General features: G+C 42.9%; 1 protein-coding gene across 3 annotated transcripts in view; it reads left to right on the top strand.

The window, feature by feature from the left end:
* Positions 1 to 14,492, top strand: part of lrrc31 (leucine rich repeat containing 31) — a 37,014-nt gene extending 22,522 nt beyond the window's left edge. For 2 of the 3 annotated variants that reach the window (XM_087993443.1, XM_087993444.1), the window contains exons 7-12: positions 39 to 206; positions 3,075 to 3,239; positions 7,216 to 7,320; positions 8,098 to 8,265; positions 10,551 to 10,718; positions 13,721 to 14,492. In XM_087993443.1, the coding sequence (XP_087849569.1) occupies positions 39 to 206; positions 3,075 to 3,239; positions 7,216 to 7,320; positions 8,098 to 8,265; positions 10,551 to 10,718; positions 13,721 to 14,040 (1,094 nt within the window). In that variant the 3' untranslated portion in view covers positions 14,041 to 14,492. The remainder of the gene's footprint in view (positions 1 to 38; positions 207 to 3,074; positions 3,240 to 7,215; positions 7,321 to 8,097; positions 8,266 to 10,550; positions 10,719 to 13,720) is intronic. The other variant, XM_043702518.2, reaches the window with a different exon arrangement.
* The last annotated feature ends 394 nt before the right edge of the window (positions 14,493 to 14,886 follow it).

The following is a 14,886-nucleotide window of genomic DNA, read 5'->3' as shown; positions in this document are numbered from 1 at the left end:
ATCTACAGTAACAACGTTTTTCCATTTCTCTCCTAAAGGACAGGCTTTGTCTGTTATCACAAAATTGGAAGTTCTGGATCTCTCCATGAATAAAGATGTGGGAAGTGGTCTGGAAACCTTATTTCAGGAGCTGAAGCATGTACCTCATCTGCAAGTATTAAAGTTCCACCTGTGTGGATTAAGAGGGGACAGCATCATTAATTTGGGTAATTTCTCTAAGGTGGCAATAAGATGAACTCAGCCTCTTCCTGTTGTATTTAATTTGTACTTTCCTTCTCTCAGCTCTCCTCACATCTACCTTCATCCCCATTGTTTTTTTTTTTTTGCTACACCCCTTCCTGATCCTACTCCTCAAGAGGGGCAGAGGGATATTGAGCAAGAAGATGCCAAAAGGAATAAATGTATGGAAGTGTGAAGTTATCCATTTTGGTAGGAAGGGTAAAACAGCATTTTTTTCTTAAGAAAATGAGAAACTAGTAATTGATGTTCAGAAGGATTTGGGTGCATTCTACACAAATAACAATGTTGCCGTACAATTACAATGAGTAATTTGGAAGATAATTGGTATAACTCCTTAGTTAAAGGAAATTTTGCTGCAATTTCTCTCATTCACAAACCAAATCACTATATTGCAATCTGATTAGGGACCATAAACACTTTAAGCAAGTAAACCAAGTTTGAAATTGCAGTTACTTACCAGGAAAATAAAGCCACAGAATTCCAGAGTTTTGAATAAACAAAATAAACGTTAGAGTTCCAGAATTGTTAGGGTGCAGATGGAAGCTATTTGAAGCCATCACATCTGCACAAACTCTCTGAATGAACATCTCACTCAAAACTATTTTCCTGTCTTTTCCCTGTAACCCTGCATGCTGTTTCTCTTCAAATTTAATTATTTGATGTTCTCTTGAACCTGATTCCACCATACGTCCAGACAGTGTTTTGCTGATCTTAACTACTCCCTATGTAAAATTTTTTTTTAATTTGCATCACATTTGTTGCTTTTGCAAATTGTTCTAAATGTTTTCAATCTCTTGCAAGTGGAAACAGTTTCTCACTAACTACTTTGTCCACACTCATGATTTTGCAAACTACAGTTGAATCATCCTTCAGCCTTCACCTCTGCAAGGCAAACGACCCTGACCTTTTCCAATCTAACTCCATAACTCAAGCGTCTCATCCCTAGAGCCATTCTCGTAAAGCTCTTCTGCATGTTCTGTGTTTACATCCCTTCTGGATGTGCGGCTCCCAGGCCTGCTCAGTGTACAATACCCCAGTTTAGATCTAAACAGTGCCCTATAAGCTTAGCAGACCCTCTTTGTTCTTGTATTTTACGCTCCATTAATAAAGTAGAGGATACTGCATGCTTTGTTAACTGATCTCTCCAGATGTCCTGCCACCTTTTAATGATTTAAGCACATACCCACCCAAGTTTCTTTTCTTCTTTTTGGGTTTATTTTATTTTATTTTGAACTTTATTTATATAGAATCTCTCCATGTTCTTTCCTCAAATGTATCACCTCCCATTTCTCTGCATTGAACTTCATCTGCCATCTATCCATTCACTTCAAATTTTCAACAATTTTCTTTATGAAGTTCTGCATTGACCTCTTCACTATTTACAATTCTCTCAAGTTTTCTATCCTAGAAAAACTTTGAAATGCTGCCCTGTTCACTAATAGAGTCCATTAATTACATTTTGAGGAAAAACCAAGGATCGCAATACTGCAAAACACCCCCACCCCCACCGTCTGAAAAACATTCATTTATCCATCATCCTTTGTTCCTGTCACTGAGACAATTGTCTGCCACCTAGACTTCCTAAGGATATTTCTAATTAATCTGTTCAAACAGGATGACCTGGAACAGCTGTGACTTTAATTTAGACCTCTGACCCAGTGGTACAGATACTATTACTCCTCCACAAGAACCCTAATGAGCTTCCCATACAGCACATTTTTCGAACCTTCCAGGTATAATCTTCTGCACTATGCTGATCATGCAACAGAGAAGGTATAACCAAAATGCTTAAACAAGTTGATCAAACATGATTTACCTTTTAAAGACAGCTGGCACAGATTGGTAATGAACACTGAGGAAGCAGGAATTGGCTATTGGGCTGAAGCTCACCTTTCTGTTTGATAAGTGCAAGTTGCATCAGTTTTTTTTTCTTGAGTGATATTCACAAGGCCTAGCACATGTTTTCATTGTGTCTTGCCAAACTTGCCTCATTAACTATCTAATCCTGTCTCAAAGGGCCCCACATTTTTGATTTTAGCCCCAACTTGTTCAACACCATTCCCAGAACAAATTGCTGCTCCTTGAATATTCCAGGACTCCCTGTCAGCTCTGTGCCTGTACCAACTTTAAAGGTCTTTAGGTCCCCCCCGACAAACAGTGTCTAGAGTTGCCCTACCTGGTGTCTAACATTCCCCTGGACATAAGAGAAGTGGGGGAGTCAGTCTCCTGTTTTGCCACCAGGGCTGATGACATCAGCCTGGTCTGAGATTGCTTTAACCTGGATGGCAGTCTGCTCCATCTGGATAGATACATAGCTCTGTAGGCAGAAGGTCCAAGACCTTCTCCACTTTGCCAGCGTAAGTACCACCATTGTCTCTCTACTACCTGATGTTCACTCCATCTTTACTATTGAACCTACTTCACCAAGGCTCACGCTCTACCACTTTCATTCACTATAGGGTAATGGAGATGGGACACTCTTTTTGGGAGGGATAGTGTAGACTCAATGGGCCAAATGGCCTGCTTCCACACTGTAGTGATTCTGAATCTAATGGTTTTGGATTGCATTGTTGGTGTCGAAACTTGTTTTTCTTTTTAAAAAAAACCCACTAGTGATCAAGTGCTGCACTGTCAAAGGGATACTGCTGTGAGTTGTTGACTGAGGATTTAAATATTTGTAACGTCTCACATTGTGAATAAAATTAAGGAAAGAATGAGTTCTGTTATTCAGCATCACTGGTTGTAAGAGGTTTAACAGTGCAGTCTGATCTGATCAGTTCCAATATGTCTCCAATCAACATTTACTTTTAATAAATTTGTCTCCATATCTGCAGGTGATGCACTAGAATGTGTGCCTTGTATGAAGAAGTTGGTGTTCTCCTGTAATGACATTGGAGGTAGTTTCAATGAGACAGCAGCCCATTTATCAAACTTCAAACAGCTCCAAGTGTTTGATGTACATCGGTGCTCATTGACTGAAGATGATGTTTCTGCTCTCAGTGAGTAAAGCTGCCATCAACTGTTCTGTACTATTCTTAACAGCTGAACACCCCTCCAGGAGGAAACCTTGGAGGGAATGTTTTAAAAATGAGAATTTGTATTCATTAAGAAAGGTAGTGGCAGAAAATTGAATATTTTCCCACTTGTTATTTTGAAGTTTGTTTTAATGTCACTCGAATGGAGTAGCATTGTAAGAGAAACAAGGCAACTTCCCATTTCTGTTCCAATTTGAAATTTTAGAATGCATCTTTCATTGTCCCATTGCTGACCAGGAACTGGGCTCAGATGAAATATCAGCTGTTGCCTCAGTGTCTGGCTGCTAAAGGGCATTAGCAACTGACCCTATGACCGTATTATAATGAACCACAGAATGGCTACAGTGTAGATTGAGGCCCCATGGGTCATTGTGTCTGTGCTGGTTCTCCAAGTAATATTACACAATGTTCTTGTTCAGATCACGGGGCAGAAGTGGGTACTGCAGATGCTGGAGATTAGAGTGGTGGTGGAAAAACACAGCAGGTTAGGCAGCATCTGAAGAGCAGGAAAATCGACGTTTCAGGTAAAAGCCCTTAATCAGGAATGAGGCTGGGAGCCTTGGGGATGGAGAGATAAATGGGAGGAAGGTGGGGCTTGGGAGAAGGCAGCTGAGTGTGCAATAGGCGGAGAAGGTGATAGGGTGAGGCAAATAGGTGGGAAGGACGACTGACAGGTCATGAGGATGGTGTTGAGTTGGAAGGTTGGAGCTGGGGTAAAGTTGGGGGAAGGGGAAATGAGGAAACTGGTGAAGTCCACATTGAAGCCATGGGATTGGAAGGTCCCGAGGTGTTCTTCCTCCAGGCCTTGGGTGGTGAAGGAGGCCCAGGACCTCCATGTCCTTGGCAGAGTGGGAGGGGGAGTTGAAATGTTCGGCCATGGGGCGATGTGGTTAATTGGTGCGGGTGCCCTGGAGATGTTCTCTGAAGCACTCTGAGAAATTGTCCAGTCTCCCCAATGTAGAGGAGACTGCATCGGAGCAACAGGTACAATATTGGAACTGGGGTAAAGTTGGGGGAGATATTTGGTACACCAGCCACACCCTCCACCTCTTCCAAGACTTCCATTTACCGGCCCCCAATGCCTCATCTTCACCATGGACATCCAGTCCCTCTTACACCTCCATCCGCCATGACCAGGGCCTCCAAGCCCTCCGTTTCTTCCTCACCTGACGTCCCCACCAGTACCCTTCCACTGACACTCTTTTTCGTTTGGTTGAACTGGTCCTCAACCTCAACAATTTCTCCTTCCAATCCTCACACTTCCTCCAGACGAAAGGGGTAGCCATGGGCCCCAACTATTCCTGTCTCTTTGTCAGCTACATAGAACAGTCCATCTTCTGGAGTTACATTGGCACCACTCCCCACTTCTTCCTCTGCTACATTGATGACTGCATTGGCGCAACCTTGTGTTCCCATGAGGAGGTCGAACAGTTCATCAACTTCACCAACACATTCCACCTTGACCTTAAATTCACCTGGACCATCTCTGACACCTCTCTCCTCTTCTAGACCCCTCCATCTCCATCCACGAGGGTTGATTTAACACTGACATTTTTTTTACAAACCCACCGACTCCCACAGCTACCTGGATTACACCACCTCCCACCCTACCTCCTGCAAAAATGCTATCCAGCATTCCCAATTCCTCTGTCTCTGCCATATCTCCTCCCAAGAGGATCAGTCTCACGACAGAACACCCCAGACAGCTGCTTCCTTTAAAGACCAAACTTTCCCTCCCATGTGGGTGAAGATGCCCTCCAACGCATCTCATCCACATCCCGTACCTCCGCCCTTGAACCCCACCCCTCCAGCCGCAACAAGGGCAAACCCTTGGTCCTCACCTTCCACCCCACCAACTTCCGCATAAATCGCATCATCTGCCGACATTTCCACTACCTATAAAAGGACCCCACCACCAGGGATATATTTCCCTCCCCACTCCTATCCGCTTTCTGCAAAGACTGTTCCCTCCGTGACTACCTGGTCAGGTTCATGCCACTTAACAAGCCACCCTCCCGTCCTGGCACCTTCCCCTGCCACCGCAGGAATTGCAAAACCTGTGCCCACACCTCCTCCCTCACCTCCATCCAAGGCCCTAAAGGAGCCTTCCACATCCATCAAAATTTCACCTGCACTTCCACACGTGTCATTTATCATATCCGTTGTTCCCGATGCAGTTTCCTCTACAATGGGGAGACTGGACACCTTCTCGCAGAGCACTTTAGAGAACATCTCTGGGACACCCGTACCAATTAACCCCATCGTCCCATGGCTGAGCTTTTCAACTCCCCCTCCCACTCTGACGAGGCCATGCAGGTCCTGGGCTGCCTCCATTGCCACTCCCTCACCACCCGATCCCTGGAGGAAGAAGGCCTCCTCTTCCGCCTTCAACCCCAGAATCATTTCCCCTCGCACACAAGCACACATCTTAGCCCAGTTCCAACCTTCCTATGCAGCAACACCTTCATGACCTGTCCACCTGTCAATCTTCCTTCCCACCTATCCGCTCCAGCCTCCTCTCCAACCTATCATCTTTACCCCACCTCTGTCCACCTATTTCACTCTCAGCTACCTTCTCCCCAGCCCCATCCCCTCCCATTTATCTTTTCACCCCTGAGGCTCCCAACCTCATTCCTGATGAAGGGCTTTTGCCCGAAACGTCAATTTTCCTGCTCTTCAGATGCTGCCTGACCTGTTGTGCTCTTCCAGCACCACTTTAATCTTGTTCAGATAACAGTCCTATTCCATTTGGGCCTGTCTCTACCACATGTTCAGGTAGTATTTCAGATCCTAATCACTTGCTGCAGGAAAACATTTTTTTTTTGAGTCGTCTTCTGTTTTCTATACTTCTATGGCTTCTGGTTCTTGCTTTTTCTCCATCAATAGAAATTATTTCATCTGCCCATCTTCTCTCTCCTTCAGGATTTCTAGTGACTCTTTCAAATCTCCATTCAAGCATTTCTTTCTCCAAGGCGAATTGTCTTAATTTCTCTATTAATTCCTCATCATTCAAGTTCTTCATTCCTGGATCCATTCTCATAAACGTCTCTTTCACTCTTTCTGCAATGTCATCTTGTCCTTCCCAAAGTGTGATGCCCAAAACTTCAGCTGAGGCCAATTTATTGTCTTACAGAAGTTTAGTACAAGGCCTGTTCCAATCCTGCTTGGGCAGCGCAAAGCGCTCTTTCCCTGATACACCAATGACATTGTTGGTATCTCTTCCTGCTCTGAGCCAGCATTGGAAAAGATTTTTAATTCTGCTTCCAATGTTCTTCATCCTTGTCTCACTTCGACCTGTTCCATTTCTGAATCTTCCGTTCATTGATTTGCCTGTGCCTGGGGATAGGTTGATGACAAATTCCACTACAAACCCAACTCTCAAAGTTACCTTAACCACAATTCCTTATATCTTGTTTCTTGCAAGGATTATAGAGTCTTGTAGCATGGAAACAGGCCCTTTGATCCAACTTGTATATGCCAATCAAGTTTCCCAAACCAAACTAATTCCATTTCCCTACCTTTAGTCCATATCCCTCCAAACTCTCCTCGTCGTGTACCTGTCCAAATGTCTTTTAAATGTTTACAATTGTACCTGTGTCTAAAACTTCCTTTGGCAATTCATTCCACACACTAACCACCCTCTGCAAAAAGTTGCCCCTTGGGTTCCTTTTTGAAACTTTCTCCTCTTGTCTTAAAAATATGCCCCTTAGTTTTGATTTCCCCAACCCTAGGGAAAAGACCTTTTTGCTCTTCACTTTACCCATGCCCCTCATGATTTTATAGATGTCCAATAAAATGACTCCTTAACCACCTTTATTGCAGTGAAAAAAGTACCGGCTTATCCAGCCTCTCCTTGCATCACAAATCTTCCTGTCCTAGCAGTATCGTGGTAAACCTTTTCTGAACAGTCTCCAATTTAATAATATCTTTCCTCTGGTAGGACAACCAGAACTGCACATAGTATTCCGAAAGTGGCCTCACCAATGTCCTGTATGGCCGCAACGTGACATCCCAGCTCCTATACTCGGTGCTCTGAGCAATGAAGGCAAGCATGCTAAATGTCGTCTTAACAACCCTGTTATACAACTTTCAAAAATAATGTGTCCCTCTGCTCGGCAACACTCCCCAGGGTCCAACACTTAACTGTGTGCTGTCTCATCATTACACTGATTTACTCTTTCACTAACAATGCCACCCCATCTCCTTTTCCACTTTTCTGTCCTTCCTAAAGATCTCTTAACACATGCTGCAGGGTGACCACATTTGCAAATGTGTTATCCATGTAGCTCTAAACCCCACGAATACACCACAATGACATGAGCCTTGCCTCTCAAATGAATATGCAGGACACTGGAAGCATCCTTGAGTTTGCATATTGTACTTGGTGTGTGTTTCTGAGATTGACAGCCCAGCCATTTACTTTTAAGTTTAACTTTGCTATTGCTAATAGTAAACACCAATTCTAAGAAACCATACTGCTAATAATAAAACTGAATAATACTGAAAAATCCTAGACATTTAACACACTTTATAAATATCACTCATAATGTTGTAAATATCACTTAAAAATAAAACCATGCTCACCAACTTTTAACAATTAACTTATTAATACTCAATATTTTAGCATTTTTACTCCAGCATTAGTTTCTTAAATGATTTGAACAATTATCTATAATAAGTGTTACTGCTGGCAAATGTTATTAGAAATACAACCTTGCAGTTGTTACTACATGCATATTCACAAAAGTTAAAACAAGCAAAACCACACTCACCAATCAGTTACCTACTTCACTGTGGTGTTATGTTTTTTTCCCTTCTATAGCCCAGATACTGCCCTTACTGTCCAGTCTGCAAGTGCTGAATTTAGCACTGAATAAGAATATAGGAAATTCTCTGAGACACCTGATTGCCCGCCTGCGGTTTTTACCAAGATTAACAACTCTTGTAGCCAACAATTGTAACTTATCCGAGGAATCAATTGTGGAATTAGGTAAGAAAATTGCTGCTGTGATTCAAGAAGTGAATGTTTTACTTTTGGGAGATTGGTGTCATATGATGAAATAATTTTCCTTGAAATGGCTCCGTAATGCTAGAAGTTTGCAGCAATGAACAAATCTGTGCTAATGAGAGTTTATGGAGGATTTGAAGTCTCTGGAAGGTGAATGGTGGGAGGCTTATAAAAGGACAGGTAGCAAGACATTTACAAATTGCTTATGTTATGATGAAAAGGCAACATATATTTATGAAATGGAAATTTGTTTAGCACAACTGCTAGAGTTTTTTAGGCTGTTATCTTGCATCTGCCAAGCATTTGCTCACTCAATCAACTTCTCCACATCAACCTGTAGCCCTTTTTACTTCCTTCATATGTGCCTAGTTTTGTCATCTGCAAAGTTGGAGCTATTAAACTTGAACTAAATTCTTTCATCCAGACTGTTGATACATATAGGGCAGCATGGTGGCTCAGTCGTTAGCACTGCTGCCTCAGCGCCAGGATCCTGGGTTCAATTCCAGCCTCTGGTGACTGTCTGTGTGGAGTTTGCACATTCTCCCTGTGTCTGTGTAGGTTTCCTCTGGGTGCTCCAATTTCCTCCCACAGTCCAAAGATGTTCTGATTAGATGAATTGGCCATGCTAAATTGCCCTGAGTGTTCAGTGATGTGTAGGTTAGGTGCATTAGTCAGGATAAAATATATAGTAATAGGGTGGGGGAGTGGGTCTAGATGGGTTACTCTTTGGAGAGTCAGTGTGGACTTGTTGGGCTGAGGGGTCTGTCTCCACACTCTGGATTCTATGTTGTGAATAGCTGGGGTCACGACAGTGATCCCTGCAAGTCTCCTTTAGCCTTCTACTGTGAAAATAACCCTTTCTATTCCAACACTATTTTCCTATCTGCTAACCAATTCTCAGTCCCTACTAGTATATTACCACCAATCACAGTGACACTGAAGGTGCTGTGATGTATTTCCAAATTAGGACAGTGAATAGCTTAGATGGAAACTTGCAGATGGGTGGTGTTCTCATATATTTCCTGCCTTTTTCCTTCTAGTTTGTACTGGGACTGGGTTGGAAGATGCTGATACAGAGCCTTAGTCAATTTCTGTGATGCATCTTGTTCATGGTATACACTGTTACAACAGGTTGTCCGTGGTGGACATAGCAAATGTAGTGCTAATCATGCAGGTTGCTTTGACTTGGATGGTGTCAAGCTATTTGAGAGTCGTTGGAGCTACACTCATCCAGGCAAATGGGGAATACTCCATCTCAGTTGTGCCTTTATAGGCTCTGGGGAGTCAGGAGGTGAGATCCTTGCTGCGGGATTCTGAGCATCTGACCTGCTCTCGTAGCTATGTTATTTACGTGCCTCGTCAAATTTGTCCAGGTCTAGCTGTATTTGGGTGTGGGCTGTTCCAGTATGTGAGGAATCATAAGTATACTGAACAACAATTATTCATTCCCATCTGGTGCAAAAATAAAACAGGAAAGGTGACTCAGCCTTGGGTCATTGGGTCTGCGTTGGCTCTCCAAATGGAATTCGGGATTGTATTAGATCCAAAGACCAGACATATAACATTGTTGGATAAAGCAGTGAGCCTGAGGACTGGGAGTAGTTTAGAATTCAGCAAACGAGGGCAAAAAGATTGATCAAGGAGAGAAAGTAACATGAGAGTAAATTTACAAGGAACTTAAGAACCAACCATAAAGCTTCTAAAATTCTGTGAAGAGAAAAAGATTAACAAAGACAAATTTAGTTCCCTTTAAGTCAGAAGTCAGTGGAAACTTTAGTCAAGTTATAACTGGGAACAAAGAAATGGCAGAAGAATTGAGCATATATTTTGGTTCAGTGCTCATAAAAGACGGCACAACTAGCTTCTTGGAAACGTTTGGAGAACCAAGAATCTCATGAGAGGGAGTAATTGAAGAAAATCTGTATTTGTAATTTAAAAGAGAAGTTGGGAAATTAATGAGGTTAAAGTCTGAAAAATTGCCTGGGTTAATAATCTGTATCCCAGAGTCACTAAAGGAGATAGCCTTGGAAATATTAGATTAATTTGCAGCCATCCAAAATTCAGGGCTAGAATGTGCAAATTCCACAGTTACCCGAGGCTGGAATCGAACCTGGATCCTTGGCGTTGTGAGGTAGCAGTGCTAACCACTGAACTACAATGCCACCTACTATTCCCAGCTATTCTCTAGAAGTTCCATTCAGCTTGTCTTTTTATATTTTTGTGAAGATAGATGACACAAATGAAAGTATTGTGTTTAAATATTACAGCTGACACCATCCCAAACCTGATGGAGCTAGAGACCTTGGATGTGTCCTGGAACAAATGCATCGGTGGAAATCTGGGGCTACTTCTCCGAACGTTGCAAAGTAGTTCTTGTCTCCGTGTCCTGAAGCTGTGTAGCTGCAATCTGACTGGCCAGGATTTGGAATCCCTCGGTAATGCCATCACATCAGTCATATCAAAGTTTGAGTTAATGAATAAAGTAATGGTTGGATGACTGCAGCCTTGAATGCATGCCCTGTGTAACGTAAGTTCTCCAATATAATTCATGGCTCCTTGATAACTGTTTGTGCAGCAAGTGTTGACTGTGGCAGCAGCTCCACATTTCAGAACTTGGACCAGCAGCTAGTGTCACTGGTGCAGCCATGAATCTGAAAGGAACATGGACTGCACAGTTCTAGATGTGGACACCCTACAGTTCAAGGGTACATCACGAGAGAAAGGGAATATGTGAGCATTGTTGTGCCTTACTGGGCTAGAAAGCTGGAAATTGTGCCCCTCTATTCCCAGAGTCACCCCAGAAGTTAAAGATTTTATGAAAGATGGAAAGTTCCCCAAATTATGTGACATTCAGACCTCTATGTTGATAGAAATCATGGAACAGGTTTCTGTACTGAACAAGAATCACCATTTACAGGTAAACCATTCGAAATCTTTGTCCTTTAACACTATTAATTAAAACCTTAATCACCTAAGAAATTACCCCTTACACAGACAGACATGTTGTAAAATATTGTGTGATGGCCCTTGTGTCTTTTCTGCTGATCAGCCATTGCTTCAGTTGTTTTTCTTCCACTGCTTGGTATCAGATACAGGGTGTATGGTTCCTTTATAAAAGGTTTCTAACTTATCAGTTAAGTCACAGCTTTCACAAACTGTTGCAGGAAAAATAAACTTCAGGATTATGGTGAGTTTTAACTGCAGCAAACCAGAGATCCCACTCAAGAGCCCCAACTCTTCCATTTCAAAAATCTATCTACTTATTTCCTCTTTACATATTTTCAGTGATCTAGCCTCAAATGCTGTGGGGTAGAAAATTTCAGATATTCACTACCTTCTAGGAGAATATCTTTCCTCATATTTTTTTAAATGGATGTGCTCTTTTTCTGGAACTGTCCCTTAGTTGGGGATTCCCCTACTCGTGGAAACACTTCTCCATATCCATCCTATCAAGCCCTCTGAGTTTTATATGTTTCAATAAGATCCCACCCCCCATTCTTATTTCTAATGAGTAAAGGTCTAACCTGTTTAGCCTTTCCTTATAAGTCAACCCTTTCATCCCAGGAATCAGCCTAGTAAATCACTGTTGAACTGCCCCCAATGCCAGTACAAAGTTCTCCTATAACACAGTGGTTGCGTTCCAGTGAAATCTTGCTTAATTGAAAATCGCTTAATATAAATAATGGGGCCCACTGTAGGAAAAAGTGGAGTTGGGGCAGACCAGCTAAAAATATCACTCACTATCACTCAAAGATGTACAAAATTGGTGATTGCATTATCAAAGGCAGATAAACAAAAGTTAGAACATAAAACCAAAGGGTTTAGTAAATAAAATAGACAAATTGAGGGCCCAGGTAGTAATCTGGCAGTACAGAGGAACCTCGATTATCTGAATATCAGATAGTCCGAAAGAGATCTCTAGGTCCCAATAGAAACATGATATCAAAGACGTGTTTCCAACACCAATCGAGTCTTTTGTTTACAGTGATTAAAAGTGTACTCTGCTTACTGACGTGCTGCCGAGAGCAGTCCTGGACTGATGGGAGCCCAGGCCCTGTCTCCAAATGACTGACCGCCCGCGCCCTCTCTTTCCCCACACACTTTCCCTGGAGTTCTACACAGGTGTGTACCCTAAACCCCCCTTCCTCAGATAATTTCTCCACTGTTGTCCCGTACAGGGCAAAGGTGGAACCTGACAAAAAGTTACAGCAAAATGTTGTGTGTATGGCTGTGTGTGTGCTCTATTTGGAGGCACACCCCCAAAAAAGGCAGAAACCTTGTCAGGTGTCCAGTGCGGCTGCCCCGGAGAGGGGTCAGGGGCGCACGGGAGATGGTGTTGGACAGGGTTGGGAGCAGGCGGGGGTGGATCGGGGGCAGTTTGGCTTGTGGGGTGGATGGATAGCGGTGTTGGATGAGGTTGGGGGCAGCCAGGGTGTGGAGAAAGGGAGATATTGGTGGGGGTGGGCCGGGGGGTTGGTGTTGGACTGGGGGGGGCGGGGTTGGGGGGGTCGGTGGGGGTGCACAGGAGCTCATGCGCAGTGTACTGCTGCCTCATCTCCTGAACAGGGAGCAGACTTAACAGAAAACTCCGAGCCCCAGAGGAAAGGCATTAAATCAATTAACCAAATAATCAATTATCCAAACGAAATAGTGCCCGCCCACATCCTTCGGATAATCTAGGTTTCTCAGTACTACGGACTCCTCAGAAATGGAAAGTGTGAATTCTTGGCTGCTTATTAGTCTTGGCAAGAGCAAGTTCTCAGTTTCTAGTATTTGTATCTTTTTCACAGGTTTAATTACTCTTACAAGTTAATGCCATTGGTTCAATGTACTGTCACTGGTTGACATCCCTCTGCAACTGCACAGCAGCTTCTGCTCACTCACTAGTAAGAACCTTTCTTGCTCCTTCCCAATGCAAAACACAATCTCCATAATACCATTTCACTTTCCAATGCTTTCTTCATTGACTTAATGTATTTCTCTTTCTTTTCATAAATATCATGAGGGGTAAGTATTTCTGTCACTCTGAGCTTATTTAGGCATTGCATCGTCAGTATGAATTACCAACACATTTTAAAGGATCTCTCTGGCTATTCCAGATTCTGTTCCCCTAATAAAAAAGGTTTCAAAGAGCTTCTATCTTTCTGTGGTTTGAGGAAATGGAGATCTTCACCAGGTGAGTGGAGTGTTTATTCCAACAGGTCTCTGACCAGTATCAGGGACACAGTTGGGACTGGGATTCATTGCTGTGCTTCCTTCACATGCTGTTTAAAGCTGCACTCTGTCACAGACGTTTGAGTGCCCTCTTCAGGGAGGGAGGAATGTCGTGTGTGTGTGTGTGTGTGTGTGTGTGTGTGTCTCCTGCCTAATCCTGGTGATATCCAGGGAAAGCAATTCTCACTGGGTTCAAAGCTCATTGCTGCTTCTTTCTTTCCAGTGTCTGTCTCACGTGCTGGATTTCTAGAGAACCTTGAGAATCTGGATTTAACCTACAACAATACTGTCGATGATCAATATTGGGCAATGTTTTTCCAGGAAATAAGTGGCCTAAAGGAGCTGTCCGAGCTAGACATTGGCCTACGACCTTTGACTCATCGAGCTTGTGACCCATGGATCACCATTTTTCAGGACAGCCTGGTTAGGTTTCCCTCACTCACAGAGTTCGGGATGCATCACTGGGTCCTTAGTGCTTCACAACGAAAACGTTTGGAAACTTTTAACAGCGATAATAAAAGGAACATCCTTTTTCACTGTTAGTCATTTGGTTGATGCTAAAATGGAGATTCAAAGGTAAGGACTAAGCTCAGCATGTCATAAATCACAGATTTAAAAAAAATTATTTCAAAATGGAAGGACATCATTCAAAGCGTTTCACACCCAGACTGGTCTGGTTCTAGGATGTTGACTCCAGTCCACCTCTCACAACCATCCAAATCTGTGCATTGACTGATTTCGGTCTGTCAGTATATTTAAAGTTGATGAACAATTTGAGGTTCAGAGATGGAGAATGATAATGGAAATGCTGAGCAGATGACTGGAGCGAATGGACTGGTTCCCCTCAGCTGATTCTTTGGCTCCACAGACTGAGTTGCTGAAATTTGCACCATTTGGGATTCTGTTAACTAACTTTGTGCCATGTTATTAACTCTGAACTGTCTTCACCCAGTGCATTAAATACATGTCAATTTTCAACATGTTCTGGTTTTCTTTTTGACTCCAGAACTGATTAGGGATAGTCAGCCTGATTTTGTGTGAGGAAAATGAGGTGTCACAAACTTGAAGTAATTGAAATGATTGCAGACAGAACAGTAGACATTGATTACTTTGACTTTGGTAAAACCTTTGACAAGGTTCCACGTGGGAAAGTCATTTAGTAAAATTGGATCATGTGTGTTTAAGGGTAAACTTGCCAATTGGATACAAAATTGGCTTTAAGGTGGGACACCTCCACATTTATGGTGGAAGATAGCGTGGTGGTGGAGGGATTGGAGGCCTGTGACCGGCGTTGTTCCATAGGGATTGGTATTGTATCCACTTTTGTCATTTACATAAATGATTTGGATGAGAACGCAGGAGGCTTGGTTAATAAGTTTGCAGATGACA

Source organism: Chiloscyllium plagiosum, unplaced genomic scaffold (assembly GCF_037043375.1).
Source record: "Chiloscyllium plagiosum isolate Xiang-an unplaced genomic scaffold, Cpla_swu_hap1 HiC_scaffold_13, whole genome shotgun sequence".
NCBI lineage: Eukaryota > Metazoa > Chordata > Chondrichthyes > Orectolobiformes > Hemiscylliidae > Chiloscyllium > Chiloscyllium plagiosum.
The sequence above is the reverse complement of the archived record's forward strand: the minus strand, read 5'-3'. Positions and strand labels throughout refer to the sequence as shown.